This window comes from Opisthorchis viverrini, assembly GCF_000715545.1.
Source record: "Opisthorchis viverrini unplaced genomic scaffold opera_v5_158, whole genome shotgun sequence".
Taxonomy (NCBI): Eukaryota; Metazoa; Platyhelminthes; class Trematoda; order Opisthorchiida; family Opisthorchiidae; genus Opisthorchis; species Opisthorchis viverrini.
The window spans coordinates 1,011,125-1,033,603 of NW_008751812.1; the positions used below are offsets into that span (position 1 = coordinate 1,011,125).

At 41.3% G+C, this 22,479-nt stretch overlaps 2 protein-coding genes across 2 annotated transcripts; one reads left to right on the forward strand and one right to left on the reverse strand.

The window, feature by feature from the left end:
* Nucleotides 1-3,714: 3,714 nt before the first annotated feature.
* T265_14196 (hypothetical protein) lies at nt 3,715-7,476 on the reverse strand (the record flags this gene model as incomplete). Its single annotated transcript, XM_009172479.1, has 2 exons — nt 3,715-3,869; nt 7,260-7,476. Coding segments are annotated over 2 exons (372 nt in total), but the record flags the coding sequence as incomplete, so codon positions are not given.
* A 3,146-nt stretch (nt 7,477-10,622) lies between these two features.
* T265_07046 (hypothetical protein) lies at nt 10,623-21,853 on the forward strand (the record flags this gene model as incomplete). Its single annotated transcript, XM_009172470.1, has 5 exons — nt 10,623-10,856; nt 13,241-13,371; nt 13,426-13,729; nt 17,457-18,152; nt 21,302-21,853. The coding sequence occupies 5 exons, from the start codon at nt 10,623-10,625 to the stop codon at nt 21,851-21,853; spliced, it is 1,917 nt and encodes a 638-aa protein (XP_009170734.1).
* Between the last annotated feature and the right edge of the window lie 626 nt (nt 21,854-22,479).

A 22,479-nucleotide genomic window follows, 5' to 3' on the forward strand; every position in this document is an offset into this window, starting at 1 on the left:
GTGGCCCTCTGACCCCTCTTGTCTCCTGACTAGGTTTGTGTTCATCATACTTTCACCAATTCCACCATAAAAATTTGAATAAAACAATTCAGCTGGCCGGTCCACCAACCTTAACCTCATATGCACATTGATAGGAGCGCAGTACTATGATGGCCCACCATTGTTTTTCCATATTGCAAAAGTGGCCAGTTATATAAATTAGTAAAATGGAGATTTCATTTACCCTAATTTCGTAGACTATAAGCTTTGTCAATTCACTACAGCAGGTAGCTTTTTCCTTTTTTCTCTAGTATCACCAAATTTTTCAGTTAAACTCCTGATTCAACATTTTGCCAACATATTCGTTTTTGGGCTGTTCGGCAGTTTCCTTTTTTTGAATACTTGACAAAAATCGTCCTGCTACATCAGATTATTGTTTACTTGGGCATCATCAACCATTGAATTACCAGGGTCTACACCTGAAAGATTTGACTGATGCCTAGTGTCTAAAAAGTCAAAATTCGAGCCATTTCAATTGATTCTTTAAGACAAGCTTTGTAGAGAATAAGACCTAGTAGGTTGCGCCGAATGTTTCTTGGGTGAGCAAGATAATTTCCGGATTGTCACAAACCGTAAAGGGCCTAAAGGTAGCTGGAAAGGTAATAAGCATCAACATGGGGACTGTGTAAATATATCTCGCAAACAATTTTGCTTTCATCAGGTTCAGCGTAACTAGGAATGCCTGTATGGTGGCAGTTTATAAGTACTGATAAGTTCTTTGGTCATGGAAAGCAGGAGTGACACTATGAATTCCAGTCCTAGAGGCAGGATGGGCACAAAGTGGACAAAGTTCTTCAACTTGGTCTGTAGGACGAAGCTAGCATTTTGATTTGAGCAACTGCAGTTCTATTGCTTCGTCGGCCAAACCACTCATCTGTTCACTCATCGTTCAACTATGGGAGCTGAGACATGTATCAGGCTCACTGCCATACATCAACGATACCGTGATGAGTTTTATTCAACCAGAATTGCCCAGTTTTTATTCCATTCTCAAATTTTGACTTTCAGGAGTATATTTTACCATAATTGGCTGCACAGTATGGTTTTTAATTTTTTTCGTTTATACTTTAGCATTAGAAATGGTCAAAACTTCTACATCCTGGACATCAGAAATCTCGGTAACACTGTTATGGATCTCTTATTCATTAAAATTTTATTCTTTATATTCAACCTTCGACTCCAGGATTTCAGGTATTATCTTAGTGACAGGCTGTAGCATACTGTACTCTAAAAGAGAAGCTAGGAATAGCCCACGGTACTTGAGGTTTGATGAATCCAAGGCCATAGGCGAGATTATTGTATGTGGCTGGCACATTCCATCCTCTCAGCTAGTTGAATGACCCAGCGTACTAACTATATACGACTGCATATTACTGTGCTTCTTGCCTTTTGTGTACTGAAGTTTCAATAGTTCCATATAGAATTACGTTTGTAATTTTACCGTTACGACTACTCACCCGCTTTGATTAAGATATTTTTGAGATTTAAATGAAGCTTTGTGGTCAGAGTTCAGTAGCTTTGTGGACCAACCTCATTGTTTCGGATTTTTACGTGCACATGGTGGCGAGTAAATTCTTCATTCGTTTAGTCCCGTCTTTGTCCTGAACTTTTATTGCATTTTTCCTTCCTGTTGCCCATCTGTTAGAAGCTTTGAGGAAAAATTCTGGGTTAACCTGACCTCAGGCAGTATTATTACGTGTTGTTCTTGCAGAAATCGCGGTCAGCTAGAGTTATGTACTACAGTAAGACCGTATAACTGCTCTCAACTGTACATGTGCCTTGCTCTCTAATGAAGAACCCAGAATTATTTATACAGTTCGCCCTTCCTGTTAATTTTGGTTTTGAGTGTAAGTTTTCACCAGAGTAACCCACTTTTCGTCATCAAACATTGTCGTTTGTTGATTCAGCGTTTCTTATCGCTGTTGGGTTCGTCTGTGTGTGCACTTTTTCATTCTGAGTAATACATGTTTACCACGCCCGTTTGACGCAGTCGGAGTGGAACTCCTACTTCAAAAGGCGATTTTCATTCCACATTAAAATATGGGAGACCGAAATTTCCTTAAAGCATTTGCAGCCTGTATTGGGCTTCCCTCATTTGGTAGACATCACGTGACCTGATTTCGTCATGCTGGCTGATCTCGCTATTTACGTCAACTAGTACCCGTGAAGTGAACTTGTGAGAACTTGCCAATACGTCGGGTTTTATGTAAGTGTTTGGGTTAATATCGTAGGAATAACTGTTGAGCTACAATTCAAACACCTAGATTACAAGACATCTTAACCCAAAATTGGCTTTTTTAAGAGGGTATTATGGTTGCATACTTGCTTTTCTTACTTTACGGTGAATTCCTCTGTGGGAAGTATGATCCACTTCCAAGAATATTCTGGGTATTTTCTTCACATGCAGCACACCTAACAGCAAGGACGAAGCTAAATCCCCCCAGTTTCGGTTAATGATTGGGGAGACTTAGGGTTTCTTACAGGCTGAGTTCCAGAGGCATGAATAGGATACCGGAAGTGTTCACTTGAAGGACTGCTGCTTATTTTTGTAGTGAGGTGATTTATGTAAAGATCAACTGAAGCTGGGGAACTGAATCAAACTGCTGCCTACCTAGAGCATCTGTCACCTTCGACAATTTTGCACCAAAATGTAATATTTTCTCGTCATTATTCTGTTCCAGGCTATAGAAGCCCAGGGTGATTACCGGATGTAAATTTCCAAAGCAAGTGCAAGAACGGCGCAAGACTTCACAAAACGTAAATGAGGTTATTTGAGGTTATATCGGTTCAGTGCCCGCCGGTCAAAGACGACAGACAGAGTTTTTAGGGAGAACAGAAGACGTATAAATCCTTCTACTGCGGACTTTGTAAATAGGCCTTTTAGACCGCTCAGCGTGGGTTGGAAAGTGGTAACATATGTTAGTTTGGCGGAGTTAATTAACGCAAGGTCGTAATCTCATATTCGGAAGTCTGCACTTCCAAATTAGCGGGTGGATGAACAAGTTTGAAAATATTGGATTTCGATCAGGTGGCCCTTGATCTGTTTGCTGGAGTTGAAAACTAACTTGGTAAATGGCTAGCGGTCACCTGAACAGCAATCGGCTAACGCTACCATTAGATTACCAAAGATGAACAAGATCAAATTCACATTTTCACTATAAATAAATAAGGGATATCTACTGGCATTGGGACTTTTACTGAAAATACGGGTGGCAACTTCAACTGGCAGACAACACAACCACATACAGTACTTTACCGTATTTTCATTGACATCCTGAACAGTAAAACGTTTCAATGAAAGTTTCAGGTGTTTCACAATGGAAGATAAATGAGTACCGTTAGATGATAAATTGATGATCCGTCACTCTTCTGTGGGGTATAAAATATTGCTTCAAAATGAGAAACAACCAGAATTGGTGTCATCCTACCTGTTCACCACTTCCACTCTCGGTACTCCCCGTGTTCAGTACTGGTATCCACCTGACGATCTTAGGCGAAGCGGGTCCAAGCTAGAACCAATAGCAAAAGTGTTGACACTATCAGTATGTCTTCTGATCTCGACAGTCTTTTGCAAGGTAATCTTAGAAAAGCTGTCGCCATTGGTATAAATTCTTGACTGAGGCGTGCGTTTTAAGTGGGACATAAGGTTGACAAAAACTCGGGGACTGAGATTACCTGATGAGCCCTAAGAAGGGCGGAAACGGTCGTGTGTTGTCGAAGAATTCCCAGAAACCTTTTGTTTAGTGCATTACGATTATACATGAATTGCGATTTCTCGAATATAGTAGCAACTGAAGCATGAGACGACCTGGTGCAGCACATTCGGTTGCCTGGAGGCATCACAAATTAAAGATTCAGCTGGGTTCCAGGAGAGTCTCTTGCAAAACCAAATTAGGTATCAAAACTATTATAGCAATGTGGAATAGCAGTGCCAAAAAATGTGTTCAAAAGATGACCTAAAGCAGTGGCATGAGCCATTCATTTAGTGTTTGCTATCGATCAAGGATCTCAGACATTTATTTCGGAAGCCAGCGTTTCTCAGTCCGGGATGAACGCACCGCTTGGAGGCATGGAATAGGTTACTTGATGATGCAAGTTGGTTACCCTCAAGTTCTTACAAAAAGTTTCCCAAGTGCAATCACGAAAACCGTCCGTATTTGCACACATATAGGCTTTTCTGAAGACAGATTTTTTTCTTAGGAGACTCGAACCGTTTCAGGTAATCTGGTATTGGTTATGTTTGATGTTCTTGATAGACCATTGGTATTCGTTTCCCATCACTCTTACCCTGATTTGTCCAACTAGGATTGCAGCCTCATTGACGTGGAAAAAAAACACATGGACAAATAAGCGTGTAGGAGAAGGCACTAGATTTCTTCAAATGCCTTTTACCACATTCAGAAGACTTCAGGGCCGCATATTTTGTTGGACTTAAGCCAAACACCGCTTGATCCGAGGGATTTCAGGGTTTGAGAAACTTCATTAGTTTAATGGCCTGCAAACTATGATGGGTCGATGGACTTTAGCAGATCATGTCTACTGAAGCTGTTGGTCAATGTTGTGGAACTCCTTTACTGTTGAGATAAGGGTTTCAGAGTATGGTAAGTGGACTTGAATTTACTCGAAATATCACTTTCTGCCAAGAGGTCATATAGGCAATTTCAATAGATGAATTATGTACATACAGTCAGTACCCAGTCTTCTTTGGAAATGGAACACTCGAAGGATTCTCCTGATGAATCCATTCTTGAACAAGATGTCATTGATTTAAAACTTCAAGATAACCCGAATTTTCGGCATTTCAGCTAGCTCACAGAAGAAAGTGCTTCCTCACGTGATCCATACGAAAAGCAGCAGTCTTTTACACGAAACCAAAAAGACTACACATGGTTTATTTGGGCTTTGTACCCAAGTATAATTCTTAGTAAATCCCATACGAAGTAGCAAAAGTAAAACATTTACTGAGACGTTGTCGAAGGTTTGCGAGGATACTTCACGACCTTGTGGAAACAATCGAAATCCACTTGTTCAGAAATTATTCAGAGTCAACTGCACTGTCCTAAAAACGTCAAAGTTTCACTGATTTCCGTTCCATGTACAAAAACAAAAAACCCTCAGGACTAAAATTTGATCTGGATTTGAATGAAGAACGGCGATATTGATGAAGTGTACTATCGAATTCAACATTTTGAAGGGTCATGAGATTCGATCACAATACAGGTTCTCACAGGTCTTAATAAGTCACGTGAGAAACTCTAGAAATTGAAGTTGTTCAATGGTGCTTTCTTAAACTACAACGCTTGAATCCTACCACCTCGTGATTTCAAGACTTTAAATGCAATTGGCACATAGTTTTGCGGTGTAATCATGCTGAGCGCAGTTGGAAGTTGAAGTGAGCTGTCCGTTGTTATCCGCTGACGCTTGTTTTTTGGAAAACGAACAATTCAAGTGAAGCGAACACGTTTTTTGTCGAGGTATTTTGTTCCAATTGATTCAAGTTACCGTGGCTAATACAGACAGTCTACGTGCGTTGTCAACATTCGAGCCCAGTAGAGAATGGTAGCCTTGTCGATTACAAATGATATAAGTTGTATCTTTTTCTGAACTGCATAAAACAGCCAATCGTTCCTAATGTATCATCTTCCTATCTGCAAGGGACACAGATAAAAGTATAGACTGCAGATCAATGGGATATCTTTAGAGGACCCCAGAAGCGTGTCCCTGATGAGGATGTCTGCTCGTGATATTAGTAGCTTGTAAAATGTGTCACGAATATCCCGAGCTGTTGTTTTGAAATTTTAGTCATATCCTAATGTTTTCAGTATGCTAAGAAATCATATTGACTCATCTGGAGTAGGCGCTCCAGACAGTGCAAACCCCTGACAGAGATTTGTCGGGGCAATTGACGTGAGGAATGTCAGTCATCATCATCAAGGTTGCCTATACGTGCAATTTTTCTACCACTACCCTAAACATGAATAGAAACAAAAACAACAAAATATATCGCAGATGTGTATTGTAATGTGGCGATGACAAATACCGGTTGTGCTATTTCATCCTATTCTCCAGTTTTTTGCTTCCAAGTAATGTTATTGCGTGCACTCAGATTTAGTGGTCAGCCACTCTGGTCAAGGAGATCTAACTAGTATGGTGGAATAGCATATCAACACTGACGATAACATCAGCTGTGTGTCGTGCTGGTGGACTAGAAATCTAGGTCGGCAGCTTTGGGAATTCTTCCTAGAGGAGTGAATCAGACATTTGTGGGCAAGAATTTTATCCCTACTTCGGTTCTGATTAGCTACTTCTTCTGAGGACAGGGTGCAGTAGTGAAACACCGATTATACAACTCGAAAAACGTTTCTTTTCTAAAGGAGTAGTGTAAACATAAATACGCGCATCACATGACACAAGGGGCTTAGGACAGGTTGAGTTTCAATGCTGGTTAAGGGTTTTTTGGTTAAATTTTTTCCCATGACATTTGAAATGGCTGCTCTCAAAGTCAAAATTGCTTAGGGACATTTGCGTACAGCTCCACTAATAACCGAAGTGATCAGTGTTTTACATTCTGGTGCATAACGAAAACGATAATACGAACTTGCACCTGGCAGTTCATTAATCGTAACAGCCTGCTTCAGCGTGACAGTGTTAAACACACTGGTAAACGGGAAAGCTACTAGACGCAGCTAAACAAATACGATCCGGAAAGCTTAGATCTTCAAACACCTATTAAACTATAGAGCTATAAACTCACAGCTTTGGTGGGTCTGTAAATGAAGTGTTCAAAATATCGTATTTTATTGAGTAGAAGAGAGGAAATGCAAAGTTGTGCTGCAGTTAGTGTGAGCAAAAAGACTGGTCTGTCAGTGGTTTCGAGCCGCAAACGTCCTATGTAATGAGTGAACCGTGGAGCTACCGAGGATGAAATGACTTTAGAGCAATCTACTCTACTTCTCACTATCAGCTTTATTCTCTAGTGATTGAATTAATAGTATGCATATTAATTCTTTACCAAAAGTGTAAACACCGGTCTTCAATCACAAGCTGATGAACTAGCGGGATCTCACAGACCTTATTTGATCTCATCTATTCTGGAAAAACTTTGGAAAAGCCGTAATATTCTAACTGGCGCGTTCACCTGATCTGTTGGTTGTGAATTAAGTGAGAAATTAGGCAAATACACTCATTTGCGAACAGATTTGGTTTTCCGAGAGACTCACCTGGAACCCAGCTGAGTCTCTGGTTTGTGATGTTTCCAGGCAACTTAATGTGCTGCACCAGGCTGCCTCGTGTTTCAGTTGGTTCGATATTCGATATATCGCAATAAGTCTTTATACGTACATACGAAGTGAAAGATGTTATCTGATCCAATGATCCTTGGCACAGGACATTAGTTATTCTTCTTGCTGTTATGTTACCTGCGGATGTCTCATCTTGCTTGCAATACACTCATGTGTTTCTTGATGTCGTTATTACTGCTTTCTTCACTTGCACACCAGGTGTTTCAGATACGATGTAACACAGTCGTTGAAAGAGCTGTGCATTTAACTTAGCTGACTTCCAATGCGAGCAGTGAACACTGCAGGTGGTCTCATTTTAATAGCCCTCAAATTGAAAATACCATGTTTGTGGAGCGCTGTTTAATTCACTTGTAACACCCGACCTACCGAATCAAATAAACGGAGGTCTTTAGGTCTTTGCCATGGTAAACTATAACGCTCATCTGTCTGTGACTTCAAATCACAGCGACGTCATGTGAAATGTTACACCATATGCCACCAAGGTGACTTAAAGACTTAACACTAACACAGATCCAAGGTATCCTACTTCATAAAGGTTGCTAAAATGAGTCACGGGGATTTTGTATAAACACGTGCCCCACCTTGGGATTCGCTCTCTTATCAACTTCCCTCTTGTTAACAAGTGACAGCGCGCATACTGGTTCCACATGAAACTAGGCCATAACTACTTTCACTTTGACAGCTAATGATTTCCTGGACGTGTGTTGTCTTAGTGTATGTCCACTGCCCCTCTCAGGTGTATTGCCAACTTCAAAAGATTCACATCTGAACTCAATAGGTGGTCCTTTGAGTTAGCCCACACTAACTCACAAGAATATGTTGCAGTTGGCAGTGGTACGGTCATATAGTTACTATATAAGAGCACAGTGTTGTCGTGTTCATTGTCACATCATGTGTGATGCTCAACAAAGCATTCAGACGGGGCGTTAATCTTCAAGGCAGTGGTTACTGGTAGGTCGTGGTATTCAGAAATCCCAACGTAGCTCCTCAGAGTTAGCTAAGGCAGGTGAGCAAGACTAGCTATGAAGGTAGAAAACAAGTTTTTGACACAAAGGTACATTTTTTTGGAACAGAAATGTTGCAATCGAATTAAATAAATAAAAAGAAGCTAAAACATTTCTTGCCCACATCCTACTTATAGCAAGAAACACTTCCCGAAGAAAAAGCTCTTTTTTTAACCAGCGCAATCTGTGGTTTTTGGAAATTTCACAGGCTCGTTTCTGAAGCAACATACAGCATACCTTGGCGCACTGTCGATGATACAGAAACTCTGAACACCTGCTTCTCTCATCTTGGTTATAAATGGATCACTGTATCGAAAATAGGTTCACTGGTTTAGGTTACTGAAGTTCTCAGGAGAGTCCTTGCCTTCCACAGCAAGGAAGATAGGTTGCCGTGTTTTAAGCTATTCAGACGGCTGATTTTATGTTCGCTTGGTTGGGTTGGTTGAATACAAACGTCTCGTCACCAACTGAGATGATATCACCAGTCAACAGTAAGTTGGCGGTGCGTCGACATGTAGGCGCTGAGAAATGCTGCTATTGTGCTTACATCTGACCTGTTTACCCGGTTAGAGTGGCCTCTGATTATCATTGGTTAATTGGGTGTTCATCTCCTTTTGTGGGATGTATGGCTAGGTCCTTCTTTGATCGACATCCTGATGACCTTCGAGTCTGACCTTTTCGACTCATTCCAGGTGACCTCTGACCTGTGGGTTCCACAGCTGCCTTTGTAGTACCCTGATATTTCCGTCTGATTACCATCATTTGATGCATTGGCCGGTCAGGCTGATGGTCCTTAACTTGTATTGGCACGTAGATTGATTGAGTTTTCATATTCTCTCATGCGTGTAGATAACTTTTGCCCTGTTTATCCAAAGTATTGCTTACAGTAGTCCACACAGTTTGTTCGGTAAACAGTATTCCTCCTAGCATTCTTGCCTATCACCTCCTTCAGTATTGAAGTAAACGTCCTCATCTGATACTTGGAGATGTTTGTAGTGACGAGCCAGATGACCCACATTCTTGAAACGTCCAGTTGTGATCATGTTTTGTCACGCGCTTGCACCATTTTGAACATCGAGTTCACGTAAAGTTACTTAACACCATTGTCAGTAAAGCAGACGGCTTCGCTCGAAGCTTTGAACATTGCAGACAGAGATAAACTCACCTAGTGCAACACTGTTCTATGGCCCTTCTGCCCGTCTCGGACTGAAATAACTGACATTTGCTTCCTTTTACCCAAAAGTTGAAAGTTTGAATTTTGAACTTTTACTTTTAATTGTACACGTAGACATCTATATTTATAACTTGTTGCGGTTGGACAGAAAGTTCAGGACATCAGGTTTTGACCCCTACTACAACGACTAGACAATGTAACAGGACATTTTCACAAATATACCGCAGCAACCCACAATTCTCACCTAATCTACGGCTGATTTTTTGTTTTCTATAAGTACACTTGTTTAGCCAACTTTCGATCCTGTTTTCGATCCGGCCTATTAAGTTTTGGCAGGCCGATTGCGCAAATGCTCAACAACTTTGCACGTAAAAAGCGACACGGCGGATGCCAGTACATCGTCCACAAACTATTGTGATGACTAGTGCATTCATCCAAAGAGCTTTTGAGGAAAAAAAGTCGATATACACCGTTGAAATCCTTTTTAGTATGAGAACATGGAGTTTTAGTGATTGCGTTACGGACTGTGGAGTTCTAGTGGTTCTCACCAGCCGTTTACTAGTCTAGGCTTGGAGTGGTCTGTCAAGAAGTTTCCAGCAACCTTGAGAGTAGTGTATTACGGCTAGGCTTGGAGTGCTTATGTGACCAAATTCGCTTGAGCGTTTTGGACGCTTTACATGCAAATTGTGAGTAAGTCACTCTGACTAACCGTAACATAAAGTCACATCATGACTACACAAACAAATTATCCACGGTAATTGTTCGAGAATTTATCACAGCCATACAGAACGTGTGTTGAGTCGACTTGTGGCAACTAACTCTGCTGATGCTTTTACTCCCCCAACCCAGATAGAAAACACCTCACAGTATCCAGAAGTGCCCCCGGATATTCGATGCATGACGCCTGTTTTCCACCCAAATATAATGCTGCCGACAGATTCCGGCAGGACATGCATAAATCTATGGAAGAACTGGAACAGGTAATTATTTTTGTGTTGCAAACGGTTCCTTATTGTGACAACAATTTACCACAGGTCGTTCACTCTGGTTGATTTGGCGAACGCACTTCTATATTTGTTCTATCAACCAAACTTCGAGGACCCAATGAATTCTTGTGTGCCATACGAAGATGAATCACCGTCAGAATGCATTAGTCAAGCTTTGGCAGGGGGATATGTGCATGGCGTTTACTATTCATCGAATAAAGCCTGGTGCACATGGAGAAACCTTAATAAGGACATAAATGAGTTCCCGGACGACAGTATGCGAAAAGATCCTCGATGCGCACCCGAAGCTTCCAAGCAGTTGGTTACACCGCCGGAGGGAGCAGAAGTGTCGGTGAGTCTCTGCGATTAGCCAGCTGTAATTCACCCTCATGACTGTCATCATCGTCATAGATGAAAATTCCCGCCCCCTCTCAACAGATAACTTTTCCCATCCGGCAAAGTGAACAAAACATTAATTCTAGGTATATCTGAAATGGTTGTTGTGTGAGTTTAGACTGTCATTTAAGTTGTATTATACAAGAAGCAGAGAATTTGTATGTACAAAGTCGACCTTTGGGACGGATACCACAGTCTTATAAACCCTCTAGGGATAAGTCTAAAAAGATCGAGTTCCCACAATTAACTGATCAAGACACTGTAGTGCCTGATTCAAGTTACCCTTTCATGAAGAACGGCACTGGATTTGGAGTATGACAAAATTTCTGGCAGGCGATCATGGATAACTAATTTTTGTGTGATTTAGTCTCTACTATGTAAGGTAAACTGTTGCGCTTGGCTCATTATCAATGACAGCACCTCGCGTTACCTCTATATAGTCCTTCTAACTCTAAAGTGTGTGATACATGCTCGTGTATAAGATAACCGACGTTTTACCACCTGAAATCATTCCACCTCGAAATTGTGGTGATGTCTATGCGCGTATTACTAACGCGGTGAGCGCTGACACTGTTGCGTAATCCAAGCTTATAAGATAGCACAGGGCATTCAGACAGTGCTTCATTTTGATTGAATGCACGAAGCAAACCTTCAAATGATGCAGCCATGATGTAGCTTTTAGCTTTTGAAAAACTGCCTGTACGTCATTCGTAAACAATCACAGGTGTTTTGACAAGTAGCTCTGGAGAAACTCGATCTTATGGTTTCCGAGAAACGCCAAGTATTGCAGAGAGCTGGTTGGTAAAAAGACATATGATTCTCCGGGAAGCAGGCAGAAAAAAACTTAATTCAACCATTCCATTTGCGGTCCACGAACGGTTGAATTCTATGGATCCTTCGTGTGGGCAACACATTTTTTTCGGGTATTTATGCCTACTCTCCAGTATAAGTGGCATAGCACTCAATGACATAACGTCCGATAATTTGGTGGATTAACATGACAGAACTGACCATTTGCAGAGAAACCACAAATAACACCAATTAGCCTCTGGTGATGTTTACTTGTGATCGGCTGCTGCAAGTCACCATCACTAAAGACCACATCAGCACTAACAGCAATGTTTCACCGGAGAATGATCATATTGTCCATGTTGCAGTTTACAAGTAAGGGACAAAACCGCGACAATCAGGGTATCATACTTTGACAGAATGCCATAGGCATTCCGAAATGTTTCCAAACGGCTTTTCACATGGTCCGTTCTAACGGGAGACTACTAATAGTGTGATGTGCTAGCTGGGTGTCAGTCGTGTTTTCAGACCTCACTATAACTTTGGAACTGGAGTATCTGAAACCGGCTTTGTGATTGATATGTGAACATATGAGTATGCATGTGGGTATGTAAAACGCAGTACGACGCTGAGAGTACCGTCAACTGGACCACAAAGAGAGCAAAGTGACTCTGTCCAGCATTTATCTGCTATATGCAAAACAGGTTGCCTCCTTGTAGGGGCCCCTCAGAAGTAGTACAAGTCTGGTTGCTCAGGTTGAGATGACTGAGTTTTTGCATATTATCTCACCAAAAACAACCCACTTTAGGGTAGCAGCAATGTTGTTGAGTAGGATGCTAATTATGTTAGCAATGTCAGTGGATCAAGCAAAAAGTCTGCTTTGATGCAGGGTTTCTCTATATCCCATTTATTAAACCAAACGAAGTAGTATTTAAGGACACTTACACAGGCCCAGAAGTTGGTCACAATAGGATCAAAATTAATTTTTCTTTCCAAACGAAGTGTATTTAAGGACACTTACACAGGCCCAGAAGTTGGTCACAATAGGATCAAAATTAATTTTTCCTTATTGTTAACACAACCCCACACTATATATATATATATATATATATTATTTTCTAAGATCTGGAAAGCATCCAAAGAGCTTTTGAGGAAAAAAAGTCGATATACACCGTTGAAATCCTTTTTAGTATGAGAACATGGAGTTTTAGTGATTGCGTTACGGACTGTGGAGTTCTAGTGGTTCTCACCAGCCGTTTACTAGTCTAGGCTTGGAGTGGTCTGTCAAGAAGTTTCCAGCAACCTTGAGAGTAGTGTATTAGGGCTAGGCTTGGAGTGCTTATGTGACCAAAATCGCTTGAGCGTTTTGGACGCTTTACATGCAAATTGTGAGTAAGTCACTCTGACTAACCGTAACATAAAGTCACATCATGACTACACAAACAAATTATCCACGGTAATTGTTCGAGAATTTATCACAGCCATACAGAACGTGTGTTGAGTCGACTTGTGGCAACTAACTCTGCTGATGCTTTTACTCCCCCAACCCAGATAGAAAACACCTCACAGTATCCAGAAGTGCCCCCGGATATTCGATGCATGACGCCTGTTTTCCACCCAAATATAATGCTGCCGACAGATTCCGGCAGGACATGCATAAATCTATGGAAGAACTGGAACAGGTAATTATTTTTGTGTTGCAAACGGTTCCTTATTGTGACAACAATTTACCACAGGTCGTTCACTCTGGTTGATTTGGCGAACGCACTTCTATATTTGTTCTATCAACCAAACTTCGAGGACCCAATGAATTCTTGTGTGCCATACGAAGATGAATCACCGTCAGAATGCATTAGTCAAGCTTTGGCAGGGGGATATGTGCATGGCGTTTACTATTCATCGAATAAAGCCTGGTGCACATGGAGAAACCTTAATAAGGACATAAATGAGTTCCCGGACGACAGTATGCGAAAAGATCCTCGATGCGCACCCGAAGCTTCCAAGCAGTTGGTTACACCGCCGGAGGGAGCAGAAGTGTCGGTGAGTCTCTGCGATTAGCCAGCTGTAATTCACCCTCATGACTGTCATCATCGTCATAGATGAAAATTCCCGCCCCCTCTCAACAGATAACTTTTCCCATCCGGCAAAGTGAACAAAACATTAATTCTAGGTATATCTGAAATGGTTGTTGTGTGAGTTTAGACTGTCATTTAAGTTGTATTATACAAGAAGCAGAGAATTTGTATGTACAAAGTCGACCTTTGGGACGGATACCACAGTCTTATAAACCCTCTAGGGATAAGTCTAAAAAGATCGAGTTCCCACAATTAACTGATCAAGACACTGTAGTGCCTGATTCAAGTTACCCTTTCATGAAGAACGGCACTGGATTTGGAGTATGACAAAATTTCTGGCAGGCGATCATGGATAACTAATTTTTGTGTGATTTAGTCTCTACTATGTAAGGTAAACTGTTGCGCTTGGCTCATTATCAATGACAGCACCTCGCGTTACCTCTATATAGTCCTTCTAACTCTAAAGTGTGTGATACATGCTCGTGTATAAGATAACCGACGTTTTACCACCTGAAATCATTCCACCTCGAAATTGTGGTGATGTCTATGCGCGTATTACTAACGCGGTGAGCGCTGACACTGTTGCGTAATCCAAGCTTATAAGATAGCACAGGGCATTCAGACAGTGCTTCATTTTGATTGAATGCACGAAGCAAACCTTCAAATGATGCAGCCATGATGTAGCTTTTAGCTTTTGAAAAACTGCCTGTACGTCATTCGTAAACAATCACAGGTGTTTTGACAAGTAGCTCTGGAGAAACTCGATCTTATGGTTTCCGAGAAACGCCAAGTATTGCAGAGAGCTGGTTGGTAAAAAGACATATGATTCTCCGGGAAGCAGGCAGAAAAAAACTTAATTCAACCATTTTCGGTGAAATCCACGAACGGTTGAATTCTATGGATCCTTCGTGTGGGCAACACATTTTTTTCGGGTATTTATGCCTACTCTCCAGTATAAGTGGCATAGCACTCAATGACATAACGTCCGATAATTTGGTGGATTAACATGACAGAACTGACCATTTGCAGAGAAACCACAAATAACACCAATTAGCCTCTGGTGATGTTTACTTGTGATCGGCTGCTGCAAGTCACCATCACTAAAGACCACATCAGCACTAACAGCAATGTTTCACCGGAGAATGATCATATTGTCCATGTTGCAGTTTACAAGTAAGGGACAAAACCGCGACAATCAGGGTATCATACTTTGACAGAATGCCATAGGCATTCCGAAATGTTTCCAAACGGCTTTTCACATGGTCCGTTCTAACGGGAGACTACTAATAGTGTGATGTGCTAGCTGGGTGTCAGTCGTGTTTTCAGACCTCACTATAACTTTGGAACTGGAGTATCTGAAACCGGCTTTGTGATTGATATGTGAACATATGAGTATGCATGTGGGTATGTAAAACGCAGTACGACGCTGAGAGTACCGTCAACTGGACCACAAAGAGAGCAAAGTGACTCTGTCCAGCATTTATCTGCTATATGCAAAACAGGTTGCCTCCTTGTAGGGGCCCCTCAGAAGTAGTACAAGTCTGGTTGCTCAGGTTGAGATGACTGAGTTTTTGCATATTATCTCACCAAAAACAACCCACTTTAGGGTAGCAGCAATGTTGTTGAGTAGGATGCTAATTATGTTAGCAATGTCAGTGGATCAAGCAAAAAGTCTGCTTTGATGCAGGGTTTCTCTATATCCCATTTATTAAACCAAACGAAGTAGTATTTAAGGACACTTACACAGGCCCAGAAGTTGGTCACAATAGGATCAAAATTAATTTTCCCTTATTGTAAACACAACCCAACACTATATATATATATATATATATATATATATTATTGTCTAAAATCTGGAATGACCCGTGTTAGACTTGTCTTTTTGCACATATAGCCTCGTACTCCTTCCGAACTGGTATCGCGCAAAAGTGCACTAAAAATTCGGTCTTTTTGAAGCATGTGACAGGTTCCAGAAGAAGATAGCAATGGAATGCTTGTGTGTCTAGTACAAGAAAATCCAAATTTTTAATCATAGACACGTTTTAGTATATTTGATTAAATTATTCAACCAGCATTTGTGCAGAATAATGAGGAACGTAGAACGGCATTTCGTAGAAATCTTGTCCAAATGGATAAATGAGTTAGCTAAAGACGTTATTTTTTACTAGTTTTCGTGCGAATGTTTTGTCTCACTCAGCAAGTACTGAATGGAAGTATTGTAAAAGTTGTTCCTTAATGTCAAGAGATTCAAGACTGTCGTTCCCTTACCAAGCACATACCACAAAAAAAATCCAGTTATATTTCTAATAAATTAGCTCAAAACACGTGACCTCTATATATCTCGCTTCTAAGGAGCGAGGAATTCTAGCCAGTCCTGAGGTGGTCACTAATGAGAAGTGCGTCCCTAACAGAAAACTAGGATACGTTTCGTTGCGAGCCATTCCTATGCAAAGTATCAGTTTTAAGCTTAGTCTCCCTTGCCTACATCGAATATATATCGGCCTAAATTGATCCCTTGCTCCTTTAAGAATCCTTACACATAATGCTGCTGTTTGGCATGGTATTCTAAATTGAGGCCATCTTGTTCGATTGTATGATTCTATGATGGCTTTCATTCCTTCGAAGCTTTAATACATATACAAACAAAACCAACCTACTGACTGAATACACTTCTCTTTTCTCATAAACGAGATTGTTTGAATTTGGGTTCAAGTATAATTGTGTCCACCTGATGAGCCCCGAAAAGGGGGAAACCGGTCGTGGGCTGTCGACAGATTTTCAGCAACCTTGTAAGTACTTTCCTTTATTTAAATGGTTTTAATTAGCTTTAATGCATTTTTTGTGGACAAAAGTAAATCTGCTCAAACGCGGCCTGCCTCGACACTATGAATAAGATTCTGGTTAATCTAGCACAGTGTTGAGCGCAGAAATACGCGCAAAACTTGCAAAACAGCTCCATGTTATTTGGACATGGAATAGACCATATCTGTGCATGCCCTATGAAAACATTGTGCCTTGAGTTTAGAACATGTAATATTCAGACAGGCTTACTGGATATACAGCCACTTACTTTAGATTTGTCCGTGCAAATCACGACAGTGAACAGAATTTGTCTTTCACGTTATCACGGTCTATTAACAACACCAAAAATGGATGAATTCCGCCTGCTACTTCATCTCAAGGGTGCACCTCAATTGTCCGGACAAGTCCGGTTAATTAGATTCTTGCTCTTACGACTGTAAAACTGCACCCCGCTTACCACGAGAACCTTGAAAACTCTGAGTGCTTAAGACCAGTCTAGGTCTCATTGTCCATTTAATTACTTACTCAGTTGTGACTAAAGTAACCCGTTCCCAAGAGTAAAACGAGTTTACATTCAATTTAATCTCCTCAGCGTTTTCCGTAAACGTCACACACTAGCTATATTTTCAGATACAGCCCTAAATGGGGTTGGTGTTTTTACTTCACATTAAGAGCCATGTCCGTAATAGAGATTATGAGTAGTGGTTTCAATAATCGACAAAGAAGTGTATGCTTACGTCCATATAGAATGTGCTCCACTGTCTCTAGACGTGACCTCTCTCAGTGCTTGTCGTTCAAAGTTAGCCAGGTTAAATAAAAAAAGTCAGTTTACCGTCTGCGTTTTTTTTGGAACAATACCCGAATTTTTCGCTTCCGTCTTTTACCACCAGGCATCCGAAACAATACCGCCAGCATCTGCAACTGAACTGGAATGCCAAAACAACGAAGGTGACTCATCTACAGTGGACGAACGGGACGTAATCTGCACCGTAAGACCGCGGTATTCCAATGATAGCTCTATCTCACAATACAGCTGGCAATTTAGTGAGGTATCTTCTGGAGGAGAACTGTACTTTGATGCTTTTTGGATGGAAGTGCATGACGTACAATGGTTGACCGAGTTTCCTGATGAGGACCCCGTAGTTCGCCGTTATTATTTCGTGGAATCTCACAAATCTGCCGAACGCTTCGCTTTTGCGTGTGGACCACACGAAGATCCACGTCCTGTGGTAAGAGAGGGGGGATTATTGTTCACGTTACAACAAGGTCGTTCGCGTCACTGGAATGCCACAGTGACCAACTTTGTACCAGTTTCAGTTCCATGCGGACAAGATGCCGATGTCCACTGGCAAGAATTCGAGTCCCAACTTACATTCAAGCTCAGGCCGTTACACTGGCTCCTTCAACAAACAAGGTGGCCAAACTATGCTCTTCCAGGCTATTTCATAACGCCATGCTTAACTGACGCTGACTCCGTAACTTCATGGCCCAGAGCCTCTGCAAAACGGCTGTTTGCCGACTTGAAAAACAGAATGAAGGGTTTCTCAAACTTTGAACCTCTTCATTTGATTACAATTGATCCCTTGGTAAGTCCCACGACAAACATAAATGCACTCATAATAAGAATCACGGCAATCCCCTTTTGAATACGTCATTTAATTGGAGACCATTTGTTTACCTGAATCATAAGAACAGTGCGTAAGCCCTACTCTATACCTTGATTGGTATGAATGTGTTTCTCTATGAACGTTCTGTGAATGTATATAGAAAATAGAAGACTTTTGAATGAAACCGCGCCTGTAGAACACGGACATCACATTATCTAATTCGTTGACCAAAGTACAATGATATAAAACGTATTTTGAAACACTGTTCAAAGACCTGACGGTGTCTCAGAAGCAAGAGGGAAATTTAGGCTCTAAAACTCAAAGTTGCGGAATTGTTCTCTTTCAGAACTGCTAATTGAATGAGTTATCCTGAACCCCGTGACACCCAGATTACATCTTTTTCTTAGTTAATTGTGCAAGTTATGAATCTGTCTGTCAGGTTCACTTAATTTGCAAGATTTATGTTTCTGTTCAAAGCTCCAGAAGTCTTACTTCACCGCGCAGTCCAGTTCCGCCTAAATGTGTGCACTATATATCAACGGTACGTTGCCAATGTGGGTCACTCTGTAGCAGTTATTACGCGCCGCACAATTCATTCTAACCGAGAGTTACGTTCGTTAGAAACCCCGTACTACATCAAGCACGAATATTTCTTAAAGTTTCACTTTTCTATATTTGTGCTCATGGGATCTTTTGCACGCTGCTCTAGGTGACTGCTCAACCACCGTGTGCATAATCATCCCAGAGTCCCTTGTGACCAGTATCTGACAGTCTACAAGTCCCGACCGCACAATCTGCGGGCCCTACCTTGCTTCTGCTCTCTACTCTAATGCATGTGTGGGAAATCATGTTTGACTTTGAAACTGACTGATACCACGTAGCCGTTTGTCGCTTAGCACGGAGTTTGCGTGCCTGGCAGGAATACCTCAGGTATGAGTAACAAAGGCGACTGTCGCATTAATGGATTGCTTTTTCTGTTTATCCTCCTCGAAGACCCTACTGACATTTACGTTTTAGGCACATTACAGGTGATCCATACTTTTGGAATGAAAATTCAACGGCAAATATGCATTTGGAAGCTCCGTGGCCATCACTGTTTCAAATTTAATCCCAATGTATGTGGGAGTAGATGAGAAGTCCGAGAATCACCTGGATCATTTTAATAACATCCCCTACACGTTTTATTGAGCGCCATAACTTACGTGGCTTTAGTTGTAGGAGATTGACCATTGGTTTATAGAAGTTCAAACGAACTATAAGGAGCAAGGCTCCACAGTTGAACATTGGTAAACTGATTAATACCGGAGGTAAGGAAAGTAAAAATTTGATGGGATGAGTAAATTGGGTTCTTAGCAAGTTCTTCAGTTAGAATGCCTTCCACAAGCCATAGAATTGCGATTGCACACGATTGTACGTGATATCCACAGCAATTCCAGCTTTAAAACGTGGATTAGAATTGATCTCAGGAAAAAAGTAGCTGTAGAGGGCACACGTAATATGACCGAGGTAAATCCACGAATAGCAGTCTACATCATGTGTCGTGCATGGGTCTAATGATCAATGTCACAGATTGCTCTGTATTTGGAGCTCGAGATAGCTCATTGGTTAAGGCGCCAACTTACTGATCCGAAGTTCAGTGGTCCGTACCCAACTCCGGTGTCTTGATTGCTCCTACCTTGGGTTGGGCGACATGGCAGTATCTCAGCCCTCGTAGTTCCTTTCAGAGGCGTAGCATTTGGGCACCAAACAGTTGTTCAAGCTGAACGACAATGTATTTGCAGCCTGACGTTACTATGGCAACCTCGCTACCAACTGAACTTATAAACCTGGAGTAGTGCATCAAGGGCAATTGTATTCCACCTATTTCGCTCTAACACATGCATGTAGTATCAAAGTTACACCGAAGATTCCATGATAACAGAACAAATCTTGTGAACATTTGCCGTGTACCACTTGGTGCAAACTACTTTCAGCTAAGACTAGTACGAAGCATTCCATAGTAGTAGGTTGACTTTGATGTGATTTGAAAGGGCATGAAAGTTTCTGTTGAGTCTTGTATAGTGTAGTCTTTTAATTTTAATTTTCAATTGCGCATGGTGGTCAGATGTAAGCTCAGTTAGTTGTATATCTTGCTGTTGTTTTACTGTAATGAAACAGTCTGTAAAGTATTTGTTCGGTATTAAGAAACTGGCAGTCTCCTACTCAGGTTTTGTATTCGAAACACGATATTTCTACCTACGTGACAGAATTGTAAGCCTGTATTGGCTCACACCTAGTCTGTAAACGAGATCATTTGCGCGGTTACCATTCAGGCAGGTAAAAAGCATTTTGACAGCTGTTCATATCAACCGTCGACCACTTTAAAGTCAAGCGTAGTTGTGGAATTACGAATGTGTTACAAGCCGAACATATTCGCTTCTAAACGTCACTTGCTTTTCAGTCGAATCGGTCTATGATCATCGTCACCATCATAAGCACCAACGCTCTTATCCCATTGGGCAAAATTTCACAGGTTATGAAGATACTTTGAGGTTTCAGTTGGGACGTACCCCGAAAATGTGGTCTATCTATGTGCTGAACTAAAAAAATCTTTTGAAGTTTCTATATTAGTCATCTGTGAAAATCTTGTAGGAGGTTTATCTTCTCATCGGAAGTAAAATGTGAGCTTCAAGGCGGTGAGTTTGTGTGTGGACAATGGACAATGACCCAAATTCCTGGGTGTTGAAAGTCTGCCAGTTTAATCTCGTGTTTTGCTCACTTATCAACAGACCTTGAATAACTGTCAGCATTAACTCTGTAGTAACAACGACATCGAGTAGAAGAACGTGATCCTGCGCGCATGATGTAGAGAGTATTTAGATCAAGATAATTTGAGAACAATCAGCTTTCATTACAAGTTAGCTGTTCAGTTAACCCAAAAGCTTGTGCATCTCGTAGATGAGAGGAAGAAGCAACCTAGTTCAATAATTTGTATCTACAGAAAATTGTCCAGAAGAACTGAAGGTGGTCGTACAAAGAACATTTTTATCAACACTGTGGCTCACTTTGAAAAAAATGACCATATGAAATTTCGACATCATTTTCCACGGACGGAACTTTTGTACAATGTCATCGTTTTTTAATTACAGACTCTATCCATATTCGCTCCCATATGCAACCGGATGATCAACGCGCGCCCACGTACTGAACCAGGAGAACGTTCACGTTTCTTGCTCAGCATCGAATGGCTTTCACTGTGGGATTGCATCTTCCCACCTGTTCCAAATGCTCCTACCCGTATCTATCGCTTCTTTGGAATGTCCATTGTTTTATCAACCGCATTCCTTTCTAATTGGCTGGGGTGGCTGTCGCGAATGGAACTGCAACATTTCAGCTTCGGCTTTACTCGGCCGGGATGCACTGCCTTCTCTCCAGTACGACGTGTGACCGATGCATTTGCACTATCTTCCATATATCCACTATCCCTTGGCTGTGGCCAGTTGCCTGCGTTTGATGCTTGGCCTTGTGTGCTTTTGTGGCAGACTAGTAGACTTTTGGCAGGTGGATTAGGACGGTTATTTGGATTAATCACCCACAAATTCTACGATCAATCCACAAGTAATCCGTACGCGAATTCGCAACGCTGTGGAATGTGTCCAACCCGGGTCTTCTTTGCCTTTTCTGATGTGGATGAGATTTAAACAGATGTCAATCAACCAAACTATTTTTTGTATAGCGTTACATCAGAATTGAGATGTCCCCCTATTTTGTTTATTCAATTTAGCTTTTGAAGTACTTCAGCAATTTAAGTAGCTTAGAGGGAGGGATAGTTCACCCAACGGATGAACCTTCCATATTGCAAGTCGTCATGTGAATAGTCAGTTAACACGCGATCACGAGATGTGAATTCCTTGATTAAAGCATGAGTGACTCCACATCCTGCCTAAATGTGACTAAGTTACATTTCTGACTGGTATCCCGTGACTGAACAGTTTAGTCTCTAATTACTAAACCGGATGACGAGGGTTTGATTCTTTATGGAGAATCATGACACGTACACTGCCGATGATCCTAACCAAGATAAAACAGTTGCGCAGTATTTACCCGCTGATTGGTACATATTTGCTTTAATTACAGAAATGAAACTCCGATGAGAAATAAAGGAAGTGCTTCTTGTTCAAACCATAATACTGCAATAATCTGCGGATTCTATCGGAAAACGCTTGATATGGCGTGCAATTTTCATAAAACTAAAAAGCCCACATGGATTCCATCGATCATGTTCAACAAGAAACCGTTTGTTTCAGTTGCATTCTGTGACCGAATA